Source organism: Mytilus trossulus, chromosome 2 (genome assembly GCF_036588685.1).
Source record: "Mytilus trossulus isolate FHL-02 chromosome 2, PNRI_Mtr1.1.1.hap1, whole genome shotgun sequence".
Taxonomy (NCBI): domain Eukaryota; kingdom Metazoa; phylum Mollusca; class Bivalvia; order Mytilida; family Mytilidae; genus Mytilus; species Mytilus trossulus.
This window is the reverse complement of record NC_086374.1, coordinates 52,297,625-52,321,250: the sequence shown is the minus strand read 5'-3', so window position 1 is coordinate 52,321,250 and position 23,626 is coordinate 52,297,625. Positions and strand designations below refer to the sequence as shown.

Below are 23,626 nucleotides of genomic sequence, written 5' to 3'. Positions count from 1 at the left end.
TATAACGCTTACATGTTACCTCACTTAGATTATTGTTGTTCAGTATGAAGAAACTGTTATAACTTTTTCTTAGATAGTTTACAAAAACTATAAAAAAAAAAAAAAAAAAAAAAAAAAGGGAGGCAAAAATAATTTTAGACGATTACACCAAACCTTCAAACGAATGATTTCACGATTGTAACATTGTGACGATCAAAAAAAAAGAATTCTTTATCGTTAATCATTACTAATGTATAAATCAAAACATTGCCTATTTCCAGAATATATGTCCAGTCTTATTACATCAGCTTCTGCAAACAAAAAATACATAACGAGATTTTCATCCTCTGATAATTTCTTAATTCCAAAACCAAATACAGAGTTGTATAAGTCTAGTTTCTCGTACACTGGACAAAAAGTATGGAATGCTCTTCCTAATTCAATTAAAATTATTATTATTTAAGATTGAATTTTCCTTTGAGCTCAGTACTTTTTGCAATTTACATATTTTAACAAATATTGCTCGGCTACCGTACCTTCTAATAAAAATATATTTACACATGATAAATCACAGTTTCAAAAATCATGAATGTTCTTTTTAAAGCTGTTTGTTCCTCTTCATAGTGCTGTTGGTTTAATGTCTCTAATGGAGCAGCCCTCCGCGAGAGAAAACGTCTCCTTTCATTGATTGTGTGAACATTTTCTCTCTCATGAAATCATGTCAATTTGATAATTTTGTTTATTACAAACTTATGTTAGAGCAATGACCGCTTGTATCAAATATTAACGCAAGTATTAGCACTGTTAGTTATTTCTTGTCAGCTAGTTTTAATGGATGGAGGAAGCCGATCTCCTCCAAGAGAACAACCGACAATCCGTGATACTTCAGATTGGAATCGAACGTACCTGCCAGACTTAACACTGTTGCAGTCACAGTCGCAATAACTGCAAATGAAGAACAGTTAGTCTTTTTTTTAAAACAAAGAATAACACCATGAACATCATGAACTTTCAAATCTCAAATTTTAGATACCAGGTAAAAATAAACACTCGATTACATGTAACAGCAATATTTCGGTATTTTTCAGCACTCTTTTATGACTGAAATAAAACAATCAGACCATTTTTCCGTGTTGAACCCATGTTTAAATAGAAAAATTGCCCGATTCATATATGGCATAAGTCGAGCAGTCTCTGGAAAAGATAATGTATTCAAGAACAAGGGAGAACATGAAGGACGAGTAATAACAAGATACGTGATCGTTTGTGAAAAGTAATCATATGTATTGTTCTGTAGATTCAAAAGTATCGTTTTCTTTTTTAAAGTAGTATTTACTTACCCTTCAGGAGCACCTGCTGCTATACCCCCGAGTTAACCCCCAGTCTTTTGATTGGAATCGTATTGCTCAGTCTTCCGTATCTTTTGTTTGTATTATATATTGTACACTGATTGTATTTCGTCGTTTATCGTTGATCCAAATTAAAAATATGACTTTAACTAACACTATCAGTTTTGCTTTAAAAAAAACCAACACGTTAAATAATTTCAAAGACAATTATGCATACATTTAATTGCATCGGAACTAAACACATTTATTCAAAAACCAGTTGTTTGCATGACACGGGTTATTTTCTTCTCATATATGTTAGGATGATATGATACTAAACCCCAAACGGGAAGGATTGTGCCTGATATTCATATGATGAAATCATTATCTTTCAATCAGTTTAATTGAAGTCTGGAGCTGGCATGTCAGTTAACTTGCTAGAAGTCTGTAGTTATTTATGTATAGTTGTCATTTTCTTTATTTTCTTTGGTTACATCTTCTAACATCAGACTCGGACTTCTCTTGAATTGAATTTTAAATGTACGTATTGTTATGCGTTTATTTTTCTACATTGGCTAGAGGTATAGTGGGAGAGTTGAGATCTCATAAACATGTTTAACCCCGCTGCATTTTTGCCCCTGTCCCAAGTCGGGAGCCTTTGGTCTTTGTTAGTCTTGTATTTTTTTAATATTAGTTTCTTTTGTACAATTTGGAAATTAGTATGGCGTTCATTATCACTGAACTAGTATACATTTGTGTTGGAGCCAGCTGAAGGACGCCTCCGGGTGCGGGAATTTCACGTTACATTGAAGACCTGTTGGTGACCTTCTGCTGTTGTTTTTTTTCTATGGTCGGGTTGTTGTCTCTTTGATACATTTCCCATTTCCATTCTCAATTTTATTTAATTGTATTATTTTGTTTTGAAATGTTTAAATTATTATTTACCAATATGAAAAACATTTCGTCATTTTCAAATATTTTTCATTTACATTGAATTTAAAATAAATGAAATATCGAAAATACAATACTATTACAATCGTTTTAACATCTAACATACAAGATAATTTTTTTTTGAGGAAATTTACTGAAGCAGTGCATTTAACTGATACAGTTTACTCTATATTTATAGTATGAGGTAAGAATTTCAGGTGAACAAAACTTGGTTAATAGACACCTGTAGTTCTTCTGCTGTCAAGGATACAGTTTTTTATATTGTGTCCACTTCATCTTACCTACAACAGTATTGATCCTGCTTCTTGTAAAAGCATTTATTTTTTTAATAGTGTGTTTAATTATGTCAGAATTCAAATGGAGCACACAAATTATCTTTATATAGTTGCATTATTTGTAATTCCTTTAAGACAAATACATGTATGCTGTAAAATACCTAACGCAAACATACACAAGATACATATATAAATAAATATGTTTAAACTAAGATACATATACGATCAAACTGAAAAACAGAACACCATAAACACCACTGTTTTTCATAAATTTTCACTAAAAGTCAAATGCTTAAATGCGAAATATGATTAGAAATTATATAAAGGATTTGAACTTTTATGAAAAAAAAAATATACAAATTATCTCCCTTTAATGATAAATATTGGGAAACATAACCAGAGTTATCTTACATATATCATAAAGAGAGACTAGCAAACAATTTTCAATTTGAGCTGAATAAACGCTTAAACAATTTTCCACTAAAATTTTACTTTTTTTCAATTATGAGGACTTAGTTACCCATATCTACTTATTTTATTTGATAGTATGAACTTGGATGACAAAGGATAAACATGCTACATAATGTGTATTGCAAAAAACCAAAAGGTGCTCTTTGTCACGTCCACGTTGTTATACTATTTTATGAATTTGGACGATGAAAATCGTGTTGTTTCAACATATTATCATGTTTAAAAAACTGAGCATTTGTTATTTGACATATAATTACTGCGTCAATAAAACGGCAATATACCACATGTTTATTTCACTCTAATGTGCATTGTAAATAATAAAATGTTCTCTCTGTCACGTCCGAATTGTTGTTATACTTTTTTTTAATGAATTTAGACGATGAAAAACGTGTTGTTTCTACACGATATCATATTTAATGACCAAACAGTTTTTCTTGAAACTGAGAAAAAGAACCTGATATAATGCTTTATTGTGATAATTGACATTCAATGACAAAATAAGTAAATGAATCTGTGATATCGCCTATTTACATACATGTGATAATGTTTTTCGTTCCATTGATTGCATGTTTGATATAATGTAACTGTTTCAATTAGCGCCAATATAATACATGTTTATTTCACCTTACTGTACATATAAAATAACAAAAGGTGCTCTCTGTCACGTCCGCGTTGTTGTACTTTTTTTATGAATGAATGATTTGTTTTTATAACGATATCATAGTTAATGAGAAAACAGTTTTTCTGGGACATGAGAAAAAAACTGATATAATTCTTTATTGTGATAATTGACATTCATTTTTCATAACATAGAGTGCACTTTTAACATATTATAACTTTGTCAATATACGCCTATATCATACATGTTTGTATCACCATAATGTGTTTTGTAAATAACAAAAGGTGCTCTCGCCAGCGTTGTTGTCATGCTAAGTGTTAAACTTGGACGATGATAATTCTTTATTTTGATAATTGATAGTCATTTAAAATTTTACCATGATTAACAGGCATAAACATATGCAATAAAAATAAGCGAAAATACTAAGGGAACACACAAAACTCAGGAGAACGCCATGACAATAAAGGAAAGGCGATGATTTACAAATCATAGCATAATCAACTGGAATGAGCATTAGAAGATATTAACATCACTATACCATGCAGCATAAAAGCACACTAGTAATTATTTGACCAAGGCTAACATTCCTTAATCTGGTTAATTTTAAAGTATGTCTTCTCAAATTTAATCTTTCTGTTGTTGTGTTATGGTCATTTATTGTGCTCTTGTCTTTCATTTTGATGACTTCAGTACTTTGAAATATAGCGTCTATATGAAAAACATTTGGAGGGAGGGGTTTAAGATGTACGTAATTTGGTTTTGTTGATCATGGTTATAACACAGTGGTATACCCCAACTTGTAAGTCTATTTATTTTGCTCACGCATTGATGTCAATATGATGGAATTATATACGACTGTAATACAAGTAAGAGGTTTACATGTAGCTATCTATAAAACCAGATTCAATCCACAATTTTCTTAATAAGGAAATGCCTATTCCAAGTCAGGTTTATGGCAGTGTTTCCATTCGTTTGATATGTGTGAGCTTTTGATTTTGCCATTTGATAAAGGTTTGAATTTTCCTTGGAGCTCAGAATTTTGTAATTTACATATTTTACCAAACATTGTCTTCTAATAAAAACATGTTTACACATGATAAATCACAGCTTCAAAATAACTGAACATTCTTTTTAAAAGCTTTTTGTTCCTCTCCATAGTATCGAATTTTCTTGTTTAAAGCAGGATTTTATTTACCCTTTCAGAGCACATCCTGCTATAATCACGAGTAACCACCCCCCTCCCCCGTAAGCCGAGATTGATTAAAAACCGAAACAGTCGAAGACCTCTATAACCGAAAAATACTTATATATAGCCAAATCCATCTAATGTTAACCTTGGCTTAGGGAGTTGAAACCTCATTGTCTTTATAAGTTAAAATCTTAGAAGGATGAACGTCGAGATAACATTCATCAGGTATCCAAATGTAAATAATTTAACCATTCGAATGCAACATTTGCTATCTAGTGGGTAATATCCTATGAAATTAGAACACTTACAAAAGGAGCGATCAAGAGCATTTAGGTAAAGCATATTATGTAAATGCATAGCGTTGGTGTTAAGGCCAAAACGACCGTTTAAGACTGAAACACTTTAACTAGGTAGACATATTTTTTATTTTTATTATATTCACCAGGAAAATTGACCAATTAATGTTTACAAAAAAGTGAAAAAAATTAAACCCACCCTTTAGAGGCATTCAACAATAAAATCACAAAAATAATGAACTCTAAGGGAAATTCAAAATGGAAAGTCCCTAATCAAATGGCAAAATCTACAATAAAACACATTAATCGAATGGACACGACTGTCATATTCCTCACTTGCAAGGGTATACAGTCTAAAATCACCTGGAAAATTTAAAAATGTATGCACTTGATCAATAAGTGCTGAATGCCTATACAAATATTATGAGTTAGAAGAGTTCAGCGTAATTTCGTTTTTTATAAGTACTATGTCCAAAAAAAGATAAACCTAGTAGTCAAATATGTATTCATGCACAAGAAAATGTATTACTCAAAGTCTCTAAATCGAATTCTGGATGCAGTCAAAATAAAACCATACGTTTGTCAAATAATGTAACAATATCGATTCAGGAGTTCGTTGTTTATACTGATATGTGTCTTATAAGTCAAATCTATAACTTAAAATTAATCCTGGTATATATGATGAGTTTATTTGCTTGTTTTTATTGACATCTGTGATATGTAAATATTTTTTTACTTTTTATGGTATATAATGATTGTGAAACGAGATGCTATTGTTTTTTTATTGAATCAAGATTTGTATAAAAGCAACTAAAGTTACAAGTAAATAAATAAAATTAAATAACAGGTTCTTCATACAAATAGTTATTTGTGAAACATCATTGAAAACGCAATGCATGAAAGACTAAAAGTAAAAACAAATCTAAAAATATAAATGTATGTGATGCAAAAAACATAGTCAAGAGATTGCACTTGTAAAGGAAAATATCTCAATAAGTGTCATATGTATAAGTAAAAATAAATAAACAAGCAATGATCCTCGAAATAATAGTAGCAATCATGGTTCTCAAAAATATGAAGACATAGTGACTCCTGATTTGAAAATTTTAATTTACGGTTACTTTTTTCCAAAGTAGAATATTTTTGCAAGTCAAATTTTGTAAACTCGAAGATAGTTGTCTCTGGAACCCAATAAGGGTTTTATGAATGAAGTTATTTTATGAGGAATACAAATAAAGTATGTATTTCCCATTTCAGGTTAGTCATGATACATGTATTTCCAACTGTTACACTGAATACTTAATCTGAATACATAAAACATAGTAAGAAATTAAGGCAACAGAATGTTGTCGATAAAACGATAAATTCACCATTAGTATCAGTTTTACATGACGGACATTTCGTCTACGAAAGACTCATCAGATGCGCTCGAAACAAAACAGTTGAATAGACCAAAATATAATATGAAATGGACGAGGATTTATAATTCTATATTTTCTGAGGGAAAATGATCCTTATTTTTTTTTTTAAACTCTCATGAATTTGTTAACAGTTAATTAATAATTATAACCAGATCAATGATAATTCATGTCAACACAGAAGTGCTGACTACTAAGATAGTTGTACCCTCGATTATCAAAGACGCGGATGTAAACAATCAAATACTCCATATTGTCGTTCGACAACAAATTTTGTACTCCAAGCAATTATCAAGAGCCGGAATCAGATCTTTATTTTACCATGTTGATATCAATATATATTCATAAACTTCAGCAGTGGAAAAAATTGGAGCATTTACCAGGATACTTCTCTTCGTTTAAAAAAAACCCATAAAAACATAATAAAAACAAAAGTAATAAAAAACAAAGTAACACGACTATCCTGACATGTTAACAAACTAAATAATGTACTTTGGTAATCGTCTTGCTCCTACAATAAATTGTTTGGAAGATTGGAAAACTGCAGTTTAATTCATTTAGTCAAACAAAATCTGACACAATATAAATAAATATATCAATTAAAAAAAAAAGTCATGACAATTTTTAAATAATATACTAAAAGAGAAGAAAAAGATACCAGGGGGGGGGACATTCAAACTTATAGGTAGAAAATTAAAAATATATTTCTATATAAATCTAAACCATTTGGTAGCAAGCTTTTTTGTTGAAATTTAATGGTTTTCAGTAAAACACCTTTTTGAAGGACAAAACAAGAAGGCATCAGATTGGTAAAGTCAAATATACACAGGCAAATTTTGCTCACATTAATCTCAAATGAAATTCAAATGAAAACTTTCACGTGAGATTCACCTCATTCGAGCTTATACATGAAACTCACGTGAAAAATTTCAAGTGAATTGCACGTGAATTGAGATTCACATGAATTTGATGTGAAATTTTTCCCATGAATTACACGTGAAATTTACAAAAACAAAAATTGATATTTTTCATGATTTTTATTAAATTGAAAGTTTAGATGTTACTTGAAATACTCTATTTTGAAAAAAAAAATATTTGAATTTTACATGAATTTTTTTTACATGCTCTTCATGTGAAATATGAAACTCAAAAAAACTGATTTCACGTGAGTTTTACGTATAAGCTCGTTTTAGGTGAAATTGGTGTGAATTTCACGTGAGATTCACATCAATTTAAATTCACGTGAAATTGTTGTGAGTGAAATTTGCCTGTGTAATGTTCAGGGGATCACGTCAGATTGTTTCAGATATAAAAATAACAAGTATACTTCAGGTAATTTGGTTGTACAATATGTGTCATTACTTCAATAAAATATAACCGGAATATAAAAATATAAAACTTCATTTAGAACCAACAAGATAGATTTTTAAAAACTTTCAGCTAATCATAAATGTACATGTATATATATATATAAAAATATAAACCCATATTTTTCTCCTTTGGCATTGTACATAAATGCATAATATCGAAAAACGAGATACACATTCCGTTACTGCTGCCTAACAAACTTCGGATCTAGCTTATACTACAACAACCCCCTGATGCTCCTGGTCCGAATGCTGAATCATAATACTGCTGAGGAGGTAGTAAACTTGGGTCTGGTTCATTGTAAGCACATGGAAAATAGACCCTGCAAATACAAATGAGTTCATGAATTTCTTTCTGGCACGAATATGACCAAATACTATGAACGTGTTCTGGTCCTTACACAATTGCAAAATGAAGGAACCCTTACGAAAGAGGAAACAGTCATTTCGCCACAATTCATCTTTATATCGGTCTATGGTCCTAATAAATTAAATCAAAGCAAACTCAGACAAAATCTTATATAATAAATAATTGAAACCCAAATGACAGCTCATTTTATATTATATAAAAAGAGAGGTAACAAAAACGAAATAACCGATTATTTTCCTGAAAACTCTGTTCATGAGGTCAGAACAGGTTCGAAATGTTGATCATCTAAAAACAAAATACATTCAGTCATTAACGTTGTCTACACATACATTTTTAGCATGTAAATTTAAGATGTGTATTCCTGATTATATTTTTATAACTGACATCGTTTTCGATTTAAAAAAAATTATCGATTATAACTATCTTTACGCTTTCAACGATAATTATTCGATCGTTCAAATGTGCGATCATTTTGTCACGGTCTACATAAGTAAGCATCTGCATAAAAGACTTCAACTTTTGAGACCATATTCAAATGGTTATGTTATTTCAAAATTATCTAAATAACGTTTACGGAATTTCAAATTAAAAAACTCTTCCAATTTATTTGATGCGATTCTTATCAAAAATCCCATATATATTCGTCTTTCAAATGACAATCATTTACTTCTGCAATAATTAGGAGGAAGAAAAATGCATATAAAAGGTGTATACCGGTAAATATATATATATTCATTTCGGCAATTAGAGATCCTGTTAGAGATGTATGATGTTGAAGGAGACGGTGGAGTTCACTGTAATATGACATGTCATTGTTAAACTTATAAACAGTTTATTTACCAACCTGATCGCTGTCACGAAGAAATTTCCAACTGTCGGATTTTCACTCCATGTACATTTGTCAAGCTCTGCACCGACAACGCTCGACTCTTTCAATAGGTACTGAATGGTTTCGACATTGTAAATAGGAAGTCCTTTAGCAAACAATAATATAAAAAACAAGTTAGTCCAGAATAAAACGGTCACCGACCAAGTCTGTTAAATGTTGTATTACACGTGATGTCGAGTAACAATTATAACTACAGTACCATACAGTGCGTCATATTATTCATTTAGTTTAAAGACATTTATTAGCATGTGTCTTTGTTATATAAGGCAACTGTTTAGTTTGGTCGCATCGTGCATCTCTTTCTATTTGTGATTTTCCCCGTTTCTACCGAACTAATTCCAAAGGTGAATGTTTAAACTAGGAGCCATTTAGAACTTGTCATATTGTTTAGGCAACTGTCCGTTTTACTGTCTTTTTGTCAGTGGTTGACATATATATATATGTAATCGTGTTAAACCTGACTTGCAGTGCAATAGTTTCATATGAGATGTGTTATATAATATTATGTATGTGTGCACATACTTAACTGTAAATAAATAACATCAAACGTATTTATTTAATATAAGAAAAGAGGCAATATTCATGCTCTCCTTAGAAAATAAATCCAAACAGATGCTGTTTGAATGACCAAAGACTGATAACTCTTTATAGATAAAAACATAAGAAAACCGTTATTTTCTAAACGGAGCATGTATATGTTACAGGCATTTTCTAAATTTAGGCATTTTGTGAAATGACTGAATTTTCAGGCAATTCAGAAAATGCCTAACCTTGACAGGCATTATACAAAATGACTAAAAATACCTAGTCATTTTGTAAAATGCCTGAAATTTTGATGCAAAATTCCACAAATTGCCTGACGAGTTTCAGGCAATTTGTAGAAAGAGGATATCATTGAGATGCATATGGCAAAAACTGACAAAAACACAATATCTTGCAAAGAAAATAACTAAATTAATGATTCCGAAGAACTAAATTATTGTCCAAAAGTTTATTATGCATTAAGATATGTTTCAAGTGTTTAGTGAAACTACGTCAAATACGAACTCACTTTGTATTTCAGATACCAACAGTGAATTTATGATTATTTTGTTAAAATGGCAGAAAGACAAATTGTTCTGTCAATATAACAAATTTAACAATAATTTTTTTTTAGAAAATCAGTAAAATTAAACATAATTATGAAGAAGAGAAAAGTTTTTTTTTTATTGACTGATTGCTGTTGTTGTTTGGTTGTTTTTTGTTGTTTTTTTTGCTTTCGGTAGCAAATAGTCATGTATGTTTAAGACGTGAACAATTTGGTTATAATTCGTATGCGTTATTTCTATAGTGAATTTACCAGGATAAAAGAAAGAAATTTAGACAGAAGCTTGCATTTGAAATGTAGGTATTTCTGGGACGAAAACAGACCCCCTCTCCCCCCGCAGAACAGCTATAGAGTTCTCAAAAGGTTTGGCTATCAGGTTAAGGCTGATAGATCTTAACCTGATGAACATTTTAACCCCCATGTCAGGTTTGATCTAAATGCATTAGATTAAGAGATATATTTATCCAAAAACTGTATTTTACCCTATGTTCCGTTTATAGTCATTTTGTCCATGTTGTTTGGCAATTAGGGATTAATGGGACATATTTTTTAAACAATATACTGTAATGATGACTGTGGCCAAGTTCGGTTAAATTTTACCTAGTAGTTCCATAGGAGAACATGTTTGTTAAAGTTAACAGACGAAGACGGAAGACAGAGATGAGAAATGCTCACTAAAAATGACTCCTTTGGCTAAAAGAACAAAAAATCAAAAAAGAAAAGAAAATTAACAGTGCTTTGACAGGAGAAGCGCTTCCTGATAAAAGGGGTAACACCCGTCGTCATGGGTAGATCTGCTTGAGTCCGTTTATAGCTATACGTTAAAAGATGCTGAACAAATCATGATGACATACTTTGATTTGTTTGGGAACATATAACAAAAGAAGATGCATATGTGAAGTGCCTATTGCGAAACCTAATATTGCCTAACGTGAACGTCTAAGTATTTTATCAGTAAAGGTGAAAGACCTAAAAGTGTGATGATCCTGAATCCTGATAACTCCAAATGTGGTCGAAGTGCTAAATCCGATTTTACGCCAAACAATATACTTGCCAAAAAATTAGGACAAACATAGTGTACAGTTCTGTTGTGCTATAACATTTTAAGAAATCTAAAAAAAATGTTGAGTTCTTAGCTTGTGTGAATTGTAATAATTCAGCATAATGTATTCTTGATGATTTTAATTCAGTAATTATCATAGATAAAACAGCTCTGGTGTTCAATGCTTTTGATTGTTTTTCTTAACATTTTATTACATAAAATAATTTCAGGCATTTTGTAAAATGCCTTTCAATTTTTCCAGGCATTTTGTAAAATGCTTATAAAATTTAGTCATTATGTATAATGACTGAATCTTGCAGGCATTTTAGAAAATGCCTAAAGTTTTCAGGCATTTTACAAAATGCCTAAATTCAGAAAATGCCTGTAACATATATATAATACAAACATCGTCACATATCGTATAAATACAAATTTTGGACTAAGATTCTTAACAGCAAAGATCAGCAAACTTTATATCGTGTGACGCAATCTGACGAACACAGTAACTGACAATGACATGAACGATATAATACAATGATTTACAATGCGAGAGTCGTTACGGGAATATGTAAATACCTACAGTCCATAAAAGCCTTACCTACGAGACGAAGCCAAGCTTCAACTCTAAACATAGTTTGCGACATGCTTTCAAACATCTGTCTGCCGGTTCTTATTGGGACAAACAATCTGCTTGAAAAATTAACAACTGGTTGCGACTTGATAGGTGAACCAGTCGTAAAGAACACGCGCAGGACCTTCACATATTCACGTGTCATGGAACTTGATTGAACCTCATCTGTACAATCTGTCATGATATCCACAGTTTCTACAGATAGAAAATGAAGAAAAAAATAATATGAAATAAAATATTATTTATATCAAGTGTTGTGGCCATAGTACATTATCAAAAAGAAAGGTTGCTGCCCAAACGTTTTTTTTCTTCTACATTGTACAATATCATAATTATACTGACATTATAATATACATATACATATGATTTTATTATACTTCACGTTAAAATGCCATGTTTTGATTGGCTAAGACGAGGGTGTCAATTTACTCTATCACATGGCTGAGTGGGTGACATTTTTTTTTAATGTTACCCTCTGGTTTAGACCAATCAGAAATCGATAATTCAAAGAACAATGAATTGAATTGACATCAAGGAATTAAATACAATGCCTAAGTTCTACGTTTAGGCTCAGATTTGATTATTAACTGTTAAAAAAAAATTAAAAAAATTGGAACCCCTCTAAAGGCATTGTCAACCTTGGCTTCGTTGCGGTTAACAATGTTTTCTCGGGGTACCAATCTGCTCTATCACCCTCTCAACTATGTTTGTTTTATTTATATAATGTTCGCATCTGTGATGTCATTTGTCAATAAGTATAGCTACTGTATAAGGGAGCTACCATTGTTTTTTTTTTTTTTTTTTTTTTTTTGGGGGGGGGGGAGGGGTGCTAGGATGAAATTTGAAAAAAATAGGCAGGACAGGAGTTTTTAGTAAAAAAAAAAGGCAGGATGAGACACTTGCAAAAAAAAAAGTCAGGACGACAATTTAGGTAAAAAAAAGTCAGAATAAACTAAAAAAAAAATGCAGGACCGAACAGAGAGAAAAATAAAAAGGCAGGACAGAGATTACAGCTAAAAAAAAATGCAGGACAAAATTTTTCATCCTAGCACCCCCCCCCCCCCCCCCCCCCTCCTTCCCACCACCCCTAAAAATCAAATGGTAGCTCCCTTACTGTGTTTAATATAATAATAAAAGCCAAAACAATTATACAATCCTACATGATAACAAGAAAAATCTAAGCATACTTTTCTAGATTGGCTTGAGGTATTAGGGGAGGGTTGAATTCTCATAAACATGTTTAACCCCGCCGCATGTTTGCGCCAGTCCCAAGTCAGGAGCCTCTGACCTTTGTTAGTATTGTATTATTTTTATTTTTATTTTCTTGTGTACAATTTGGAGTTAAGTATTCATTATCACTGAACTAGTATATATATGTGTTTAGGGGCCAGATAAAGTACGTCTCCGGGTGCGGGAATTTTTCACTGCATTGAAGACCTGTTGGTGGACTTCTGCTGTTGTCTGTTCCATGGTTGGGTTGTTGTCTCTTTGACTCATTCTCCATTTCCATTCTCAATTCTATTAACTTTAAAACCTTATTGCACTTAGTACTGATTCATGCTTAGGCTAGTATTGCAATTTGATAGTCAATTATTGTCTTTAAATTGTCACTTATGTTTAAATTTGTTTGACCGAGTAAAATCTACGTGTATGTATAACGGAATCATCCTTATTCTGTGCTAAACCAAAAGTACCTATGAAAGCACATTCACATTCTTCTTCTTAAAAAATTCAACAATTGTATGTACATTATAACTAACCTCTTCTTTTGGTCATTCGTGCACTAAATGCTTGAATATTTACTACTCGGATGCCCTGAAAAACAAAGTATAAACCAGTCATCAAATTATTAGTTTGCAATTTGAATGTCCCTAAAAACAATATTATACATCAGCATACTAAACCGACAAACTTGGTCGGATTGTTTACGTGTTATTTCGCAAGGTTCATTACATACTAGTACCCTAGTCAGACCCTTTTTTCTCTACTGTGGGCCAATCAGTCTTTTAGAGCTTCTAAAAACCGAGTTTTTGTCGGAGACAGCAAATACCAATTTCAAAGTATTTGATCTTATCTCGACAGACATCGAAAGCACATAAACAAAACAAGATTGCTAACACAATACTACCGATATAATTTAGTCTGAAAAGTAGTTAAAAATAAAACTTTAAAACATTAATGGTTCTAATGAAAAAGAAAATCCGCCACACACCATAAATATTTTGATTCGGTTGATATATTGAAAAATGAGAAACTATAGGAAAGATCAATATAAATAAAGACAATTGAGAAGTATTTGCTATTGTTTTTTACATATTTGTTACAGAAATCTGTATAAAGGAACATAGTATTTACACTTGTATTTGCCAGCCAAAAACCAAGTTGCCCGTTCAACTCCGGCCATGATTGAAAAGCCGGTTGTCCCATTGCAGTTGGTCGTTTTGTCATTTCTGGCTGGAACTCCTTCAGACCTGCAAAAACAGTGTGCATTACTCGTATAAATTGTATTTAAACCTTTCAAATGCAGTCAAATTTTATCTTATAAGTATAAAAAGAATGGATTATCGTTTTGGCCCCCTATATTGTTAAACTAGAATTTTCTTAGTTTTTCTTAAAATAATCAGAGTTGTGCTTTGCGAAATTTAATTTTTCATTGTTGTTGTCGTCTTTTCCGGTAAATCTTTTTTAACCTTTGTCCCGAAGAACCCTGTTTTTATTTCAAACATTTACAGTTTTACATATAGAGATTATTTTTACGTTGGTGTTGACTTAGGTTTGGTCAGAAGACTTTATACACCCGCTCTTGTAAATGATAAACCACTGGATATGAATCTTCAATTGTTTTTTTTATATTTATAGAGTACCATGGTAAATATCACTAGCGGATCAAACATGTATGACCATGTCAGAGTACCAGATTTCTTCCCGGTTTATGAATAAGATTTGTCTTGCTAAAGTCTTTTATTTTAGTTTTCCATAATGTGTTTTTGTAATGTTGTTTGTCTATTTGTTTTTATTCTTTCTTTTTTGTCATATGGTTATCTGTCTGTATTGGACTTGTTAAAATCCAATACAATAGCTAGTGTTTGTAGCAGCTGCTGAACCATAAAAACGAGGTCAAGAACAATGGACATATGGTATACTCAAAATTCGGAATATAATGCAAGATACCTCCAGGTCTTCTACTCTTTTAAATATAGAGGAAGCTTTAAACCATTAGTGTACGCCGTCGTCTTTTCCGCCTGACTAGCAATGTAATGTATTACATTACTAAGACACTTTCTTATGGGAACTACCATTTGATTTTCATGGGGGAAGGTGGTGCTAGGATAAAATTTGAAAAAGGCAGGACAATAGTTTTGAGTAAAACAAAAATTTAGGATGAAAGTAAAAAAAAAGACAGTTTAAACTTTAAAAAAGGCAGGACCAAATAGAGTGAAAAATAAAAAGGCAGGACAGAGATTACAACTAAAAACAAATGCAGAACAACATTTGTATCCTAGTCCCTCACCCCCTATCCATATAAAAATCTAATAACTCCCTTAGCATCGAGCTAATGTGTTTCAAGTTCCGCGGCAAACATTCTAAATGAGTCATGTACATTGATTGTAAGCCTATCAACAATGAGGTTGTTAGTTCGAACCCAAACAGGACAGGTCCGTTTAACTACGATCTAAAGTGACTAGTCTTGTAATTTTCCCTGTCAAAGGTCGATGATTCTCTCAATGTACCCCGGGTTCCACCACTAATAAAATCTGCCAGCCATGATATAGTCAAAAGTGTTGAATGCGGCATGGAACACCTACAATCAGTCAAGCACTCAATATGTAAAGTTACTAGAGAAGTAATAGATTGATAAACAGCCCGAAATAGCTGCACATATTACCTGTGTGACATGAACTTACAGATTAATCTTTAATAATGTTTGAATACACGTAACATATGAAAAATTTTGAACTTACAGATTTCCTCGCCAGTTGGAGGTCCTAATATGTAAAATATTCTTAATATTTGTGTTAGTCTTTTCATTTTGGCTTCACTCGTGTAACATGTTGAATCAGGATCCACTTTAAAGTTTTCCAAAAATTCAAAGGTTTTCATCATTGCACATTCCACGTTTAAAACAGTCCCTGAAAGTAAAAAATTGATGTATGTTGATACATTATACGCCATCAAGAGCAGAGCATCGATGTAAAATATTACTTCAAAGTAAGTTGACAGATACATGTAGTTACATGTCGTTTCAAATGTTAAAGGGATACCGGGATACAGTCAGAAAGAGTAAAAAAATGCTGACGTGGGACAGCTATTTGTCTGTCCTAGATTCATAAATTAGCACCGATGTTCGGTCAAAAATGTGGACATCAAATCCGAAACCCATGTATTAAGATAGTGCCATGCATGCTGTCTGTACGCAAAAGAACTCTTGCAACAACTCTTGATTCGAGCTGGCCTGTTTCAAAGCAAAATTTCTACCCTCTCCAACATACCATTATTTTCAAGGGGCAGCTCAAAAGCCCTCCTGGTCGATCATTACAACAAGACTAACCCATGAAATATTTGCAACTGAACGGGACACAATGCAAACAATTTTGAAATGAATTTGTCCACACATCTGTCTCGTCGCTTTTGACTTATCCCATTGACATTCATGTATCCTTTGATGTTTGATTGTCCATTCAACGTAGACCGTTCCATATCCTTTATCCGTTTTTCATATCATATTTAATTTAATGTGTATGAAAATTGTTAGTCTAAAAATGTGACGTGTTTACGACTAATAGTAATTTGACATGTAGCTGAAAGAATAACCAAAGGTTAATCTCAAATCAAGCAACAACCACTTTTTACTTCAAATATTATCATGGCTGAGGAAAAAACAGCTGAAAATTCAGTGCTCGAATATTCCATTAATCAAACATACAGGGGATGAAAAACGTATAAGTGGTACGCCTCTATGTTATTGTTCATTTATCATACCTGGCAGAGGATTAGATTTAAGTTTTGAATTCAATTTAGCAATGGTTTCCATCAAGCCGTCGTATGTTGCAAAGCTCTGTGTCCTGATTATAGTGTTACGGTAAATAGGGTCTTCCATCATAAAAAGTCCTCCAGATCTAACTGATTGCCATTCAATTATCTTCTTTTCTGGTACAACATTCATCAGCCCAAGCTGCTGTTGCGGACCTTGCCCGGTTTTCTTTACAAGCCACATTCTGAAACAAAAATATCAGTAACAACCATGCAGTATAAAAACACCATTGAAAAATCCTCATGTGTTCAAATATGTTATATAACTGTTATTACATGTAATTATCTATCGTGTATATTACATTTTAAACCATTGAAACACCAAGCTAAGTTAATGTTGTTGATATGCAAAATTGCTGGGAAAAGGAAGAAAATTACCATCGTCATATGCAACCATCCAAGTCAGGAGCCTTTAATTCAGTGGTTGTCGTTTGCTTATGTGTTGCATATTTGTTTTTCGTTCATTTATTTTATATAAAGAAGGCCGTTTGAATTGTTTTACATTGTCATTTCGGGGTCTTTTATAGATGACTATGAGGTATGGGCTCTGCTCATTGTAGAAGGCCGTACGATGACCTATAGTTGTTAATGTCTGTGTCAATTTGGTCTCTTGCAGACAGTTGTCTCATTGACAATGATACCACATCTTCTTTTTTATATATGTTGCATGTTGCCTTCCATGATAATTTTTTATCAGTATACATGCATATCACACTGAAAACATATATAATCTGCGTAAATACACTAGAAGTAATCATAATACCTTATTCCGCGTATAAATACATTAAAACCAAATGTGGAATGGTGAATTGTCATTTTTTCCATCTCTATGATTGGGGGCTGTCCTGCTGCACGTGCGGCATCAACCTTTCTTTCCACTGTCTCACACTTCCACACTGCAAAACCCGGATTTGATCTTAGCCATTGATTCGCCGCCTCTATGACAAAACTAAATTAAAGAATATGATATTAAAACATTTGTTTGGGTAAAATTAGACAACTAAAAATTAATGGAATCATTCACAAGTATATATAGAGAAAAGATATTGTGATATCAAAGTTCTCAAAGTAAAATTCTGCAAGTATATATATATATATATATATTTATTGAGAAACTACCCCTTTACATCGGGGACAATGCAAAACATCAACAGGGTATCAGTGTTTGCGTCATACAAACTATAAATACAATAAATACAGTGTACATAAATAAAAACATCACTATGATCATTTCAAATGTCAATTGAGTCGTAAAACTATTTATTTTAAAATCCAACATTTGGTAATAAAAATTCAAAAAAGTGAATAAAAGAAACCGTAAAAGTACGTTCCTATATCCTGAACATTTTTAAAAAGGTTACACATATATACATAGACTTTTTTCTAAAAATACATGCATATTCACATAAACTTGACACAATTTCAAACTTTCATACACTTAAAGAATTAAGACACTAACATGCAACAACTCATTGCGAGCTTTAATGATTGTGGTCAGATATTGTTTCCCCATTTCATCAACCTTTTTTTCCGATATCATCACCGAACAAGAAAGCTATGTCGCCGATAATAAATTAAAGTTTATTGAAGCGAGGCGACTCTGAGAAAAACAATTCCTGCATTTTAAAAGAAGTAAATCGTGCAAACCAGAAAGGAAACGTTCTCGAATAACAATATAATGCTTCACATTCTAACAGTACATGTAAAACGGAATCTTCAGTACAACACGTTTCACATGCATTACTATCTTTCAATTTCATGCGGAATAATTAAAGGCATTCAATGGAGACAATTTGTTCTAGCCAGAAATTTAAGACGAGAGGCTCGAAAATCATAGATATGTTTGATAAATACGATTGTCGTGTTTGTGTGACATGAAATGAACGGTTATCGCCTAGTCTTCGCTTTTCTAGAATTTCGGACTTTAGCTTATTACAAGCATCGATACCAAAAAACTTATTAAATGTTTTTATATTAACGTTTCCATGTATATAATGGTCCAGTCCAGTGGACTGGAATATGCCATTTATATAATTAAAATGTTAATTTTTCGATAACTTAAGTTCGGTAAAAATCATTTTGCAATATCTACTACCAGGTAGAGAGTCTAACCTAGCACCATATGTGATCCTTTGACGGTCCATATGATTTGTTAAAGATTCCCACCCTAACTCCGATAACACAGAGCATTTGAGAAATTTATTTTAGAGTTTATTAAAACTTTTGCGACGTTGTACTGCCAGCTGTCTAGCATTTCAGTTCCCGGTATTTTGACGTGGGTTACCATACATGTATCACACGCATGATCAATGGATGGACGTATAACCGAAACCGAAAACCACAGAGCACAGCCAAAATTAAACATTAGTACCGAGATTCTTTTCTTTTAACATTGAGACAAGATCAGACAGTAGAATAGAAAATAGTGCAGGAGATCATATACATCCTTGTTTTAGGCCAAATTCTTGATCAAACCAGTCTGATTCGTAATTTCCAAAAATGACCTTGTTACTTACATTTTTATAAGGGGAACGTAGTAGTTTCCAGCAAGTAAACGTTTCTTTCTGGAAATATTTCGCAGTTATTATCTTATTAATAACATACATTGTTTACTGGACATGATAAATGAAAAAAAATCTATCTTTACAATTTAAATATAAATCATAAAGGAATATACTTACCTAAACTTGTCAAATTCTGGTGCAATCTTATATTTAATATTTCCATGTTTTAGTAGCCGCGGCATAATGTCAACGTATGCCAATGGTGGAAGTTCTGTTACTGTCTGTTGAACTGATGTCTGCGTTTGGTGACCCATTATTTCTTCGTAAGAAGGGGGTGGCATAGCGTGTTCTATATATTCAGGTAAAGCAGGCGCAGGCATTGGAACCATGGCAGACGTAGAGGGATCGCCATCTTGAGGAGGCATGCCTTGCCCTTGGTTAGCTTCGTCGTCTTTCGTCATTATGCTGTCATTGCTGAAATAAGAAGATTGTTGTATTTCTTAGCTGTTACTGTAACATAATCAGGTAAATTGCTTGTTATACCATATATCCAATTGATATATGGTGTACTTGAGATTGTTGCTCCGTGTTGTAGGCCTCACTGATTCTGAGAAGAAAAACAGCATGTTTTGTTTTACGGTACATGTCCTGATTTTGTGTCATGGATAAATACCCCATATTCTTTCTTTTCTACAAAAAAACAATTCATCATCGGGACAGACATCTGTATCCAAATCAATTCATCGGGGCCTTTTATAGCTGACTATGCGGTATGGGCTTTGCTCATTGTTGAAGGCCGTACGGTGACCTATAGTTGTTAATGTCTGTGTCATGTTGGTCTCTTGTGGACAGTTGTCTCATTGGCAATCATACCACATCTTCTTTTTTTATATAGAATCAATATCAGAAAGTTGATAAAATCAAGTGAAATTTAATTCTTAAATGATATTAAAAAAATATTTTTTTAAATTTTGCACCGATATCTATAAATCAAGATGACTTCAGCTCTACACGTTCAGGTTAAAAACAATATCAAAAGCATTAGACACATACGTTAAATGCACCGCGAAAAATTCATCAGATAGTTGTCTTATTGTCAATATGCAATAATATACGGAGATGTTGACAACTATCCAGCAAAGTCAAGAGAACGTGGATTGAAGCAGTTGGATGTCACCATGCAGCCTTCAACAATGAGAACAACATATACCGTATTGTAAGCTTTAAAAGGCACCGACATGACAAAATGTTGAACAGACCAAACGAAAAAACCAATGACTTGATTTATGACTCAACAATAAACAAAAAAAACACAGATACATATAGATGAAAGATTGGAACCACCGATTACCACTGAAATACAGGCACTGACTTGAGACAGGCACATGCAGAACATGGTTTGGTTAAACATATTTGTCAGCGAGAAAACCTTCCAAAGCCTGGGACAATGGTGTAACAACACACCACAAGAACAGTGAAAATCATATTGGAATGGCTAGACTTATCTGATCGACACGAAACTCATAAAAAAAACACAAAAAAAAACGAAAAAAAACATAAAGACCATTGACCCAAAGTACAGATCTAGGAGTATTTTCAGTTTACTAAGCTGTTGAAAATCATGTACAACATTTGTATTGATCATGTTCTTCCGAACAAATACTTTCTTATTTTAAAATGTTGAATAGTAAGATAAATTTTGAATTGCAACATGACACTTCAGGACCATTCAAAGAGTTGCAAGACTTGTTTATCGTGCAGACACCACGTCTCTCTCTCTACACGAGGCTTTGGATATATCTTTTCATTTTTACCGGACGTTGCTGCTTATTAAAATATACCACATATCCAAACAGATGCACTTCATAGTATATTTTGTTTAGCCTTTACTACCGAATGGGAGAAGTCCAGGAACAAGTAGATCTATACAACAGTCAACCCTTGGGTCCAAATTGTAAATTTCATAAGATGGTGCTTATGAAACGACACCAGATATAAATAGAATGTTCAGAGTTCAACTTTTGGAGATTTTTACTGTCATTTAAAATGTAGGTACATTTAAAAGGACCAGCGTTTCCTAGCAAAATAAAATTGAGAATGGAAATGGGGAATGTGTCAAAATAGACAACAACCCGACCATAGTCCGTAGGTTAATACACGAAAGATCCCACTCTGTGTCTCGGTATAGTACACAATAGAGTATCTTTATATTACATCACAAAAATAAAATCTGGATATGAATGTAGTATTTGCCGCTGGACATTAAACATCAATTCAATCAATACATCTCTTGAACGACATGCATGAATGGGAATATGGTCATGAAAGACGTATGTGTGGTGTCTATATAGCCTGCTTCGCAACATTAATTTATTTGATACATGTTGCAGTAAGATTATGAAACACATTGGAAAAATTTAAACGTATCAATTAAGATAAAGAAATGTTATTTTTTTAACATTTGTCATTGTATAAACTAAATAAAAATTTCACACCTAATTTCATAAATATATATAGTGAAATCATATTCCTTTTCGTGAACTGTATTGAATTTGCACCGCCATTATCCTACTTTATTCAAACCTAAACAATTGCTTGCAACATGTTACATGTAGCTCGGACCTGATAAAACATTAGGTCCCAGCTGAATTGTTTTTAAACATGTAGTTGCTGTTATAATATAAACTACTAGAATAAGCAAAATACAGTTACTTACAATTACAGATTTTGACATGGTCAGACTTCTTTATTCATGTTACTATATAAATTCTTTCGCAATATAAACACTGATCATGTCGTTCTAAATAATGAACTCGCTCGATGTGATAATTTCAACATACATGTAATCAGTTTATAATACCTAAACAAATGATTAAAAGGCAACAATGAAGTATTTTAAAGTGAATAAGAAATTAAGAATGTATAGAAAATGTTTTGTTCTTTAAATGGTTATGTTTATTCATTTATTTTTATATAATTATACATCGTTGCTAAGTAAACAAAGAAAGTGTAAACACAAAATGTAATAGGAAAACGGATTCGGAACATTGTGTATTTTTACGGAATTTTTTCCATATGAATATACATGTTACATTACAAATTGGAATGCGGACCCGGTATGATTCAAAATCCTCTTAGTACGAATTGAAACTCCAATATCTATTTGAGGAAATTGGGTTTACAAGTTAAGAGTTGTACTTAGTCTAGGATGATTCTGGGGATTGTACTAAATTCCTAGCAGGATTCAGGAAATTACTTAAATCAAATTCTAGTATGATTCTGAATTGATGTCTGAATTCTACTTAATTATTTTTCATTATTTATCATTTTTACTGAGATACACTTGATGATTAAAAGTAAAATGACCTAACAATTAATAATATAATTCCATTTTAAATTCTTGTATTCTATTATTTTTAATAAAATTGCTAATCATTTTGTTTATGACAACTACATGTAGTAAACAGATTTTGCGTAAATAAACAATACTGTCTTCTGAAAATAATCAATATTAATTTGATATATTGAAAATTCAACATGTTTTTTGCAAAATTTTATATCGAAAGATATTATTTGAATACATTAATTTACTTTTATCATGATAATCAATATTTGAAATACTTTCGAAAACAAATTTTGGTTTTGGTTAAGAATTACTTTATAATGTCTAAAAATTAAGAGTTAATTGTTTATTACTTCTACTTTTTTCTTTTTAGTGGAAAAATGTTGATCTTAAAAGTAATTGAATTGTACTTTTAAATAATTTCTAATTTTGAAAAATGATTTTCAAATTGTGTATGCATTTAAAGAGCATGATGTAAAAGTGTCTCAAATGTCTTTTAAGAAAGGAATTCAATATATTTTAATGCTGATTTTATATAATGTATAATATATTATGTATTATATTAGATTGTGCCACTGTAATAAACTAACTAGACTAGTACTTACTTACATACTTACATTTTATACGTAAAAGTGTTGTTAAAACCTTAAGTACCTTATATGATGAAGATTGAAGGACCCGTTTGGTCTTACACAAAAGTTAGCCGATCTCAAGTTTAACCATAAAATTTTCGTATACTGGACATCCGATGGTCGCATATTTGCCAAAACAACAGATAGAGGCACCAAAAAACTAATCAAAAACTATGACGACATAACAGCTCTTGATACAACCAC

The 23,626-nt window shown here is 32.0% G+C and overlaps 1 protein-coding gene across 1 annotated transcript; it reads right to left on the bottom strand.

The window, feature by feature from the left end:
- Positions 1–5,950: 5,950 nt before the first annotated feature.
- LOC134707537 (uncharacterized) lies at positions 5,951–22,349 on the bottom strand. The gene is made up of 10 exons (XM_063567384.1): positions 22,164–22,349; positions 19,625–19,921; positions 17,707–17,892; positions 16,893–17,128; positions 15,875–16,042; positions 14,268–14,383; positions 13,673–13,727; positions 11,880–12,107; positions 9,108–9,237; positions 5,951–8,216 (listed from the first exon to the last, which is right to left on the bottom strand). Exons 2-10 carry the CDS (start codon positions 19,906–19,908, stop codon positions 8,102–8,104), a joined length of 1,518 nt encoding a protein of 505 aa, XP_063423454.1. The 5' UTR covers positions 19,909–19,921; positions 22,164–22,349; the 3' UTR covers positions 5,951–8,101.
- Positions 22,350–23,626: the final 1,277 nt, after the last annotated feature.

Bases quoted from the DNA above. Each gene is read 5' to 3' on its own strand.
- LOC134707537 (XM_063567384.1), bottom strand. From the start codon at position 19,908: ATGACGAAAGACGACGAAGCTAACCAAGGGCAAGGCATGCCTCCTCAA. The intron at 9,238-11,879 runs GTAAGGCTTTTA...TGTTTGCTAAAG, and splicing joins AGCTTGGCTTCGTCTCGTAG to GACTTCCTATTTACAATGTC. The intron at 8,217-9,107 runs GTTGGTAAATAA...TTGTATTTGCAG, and splicing joins TTCTTCGTGACAGCGATCAG to GGTCTATTTTCCATGTGCTT.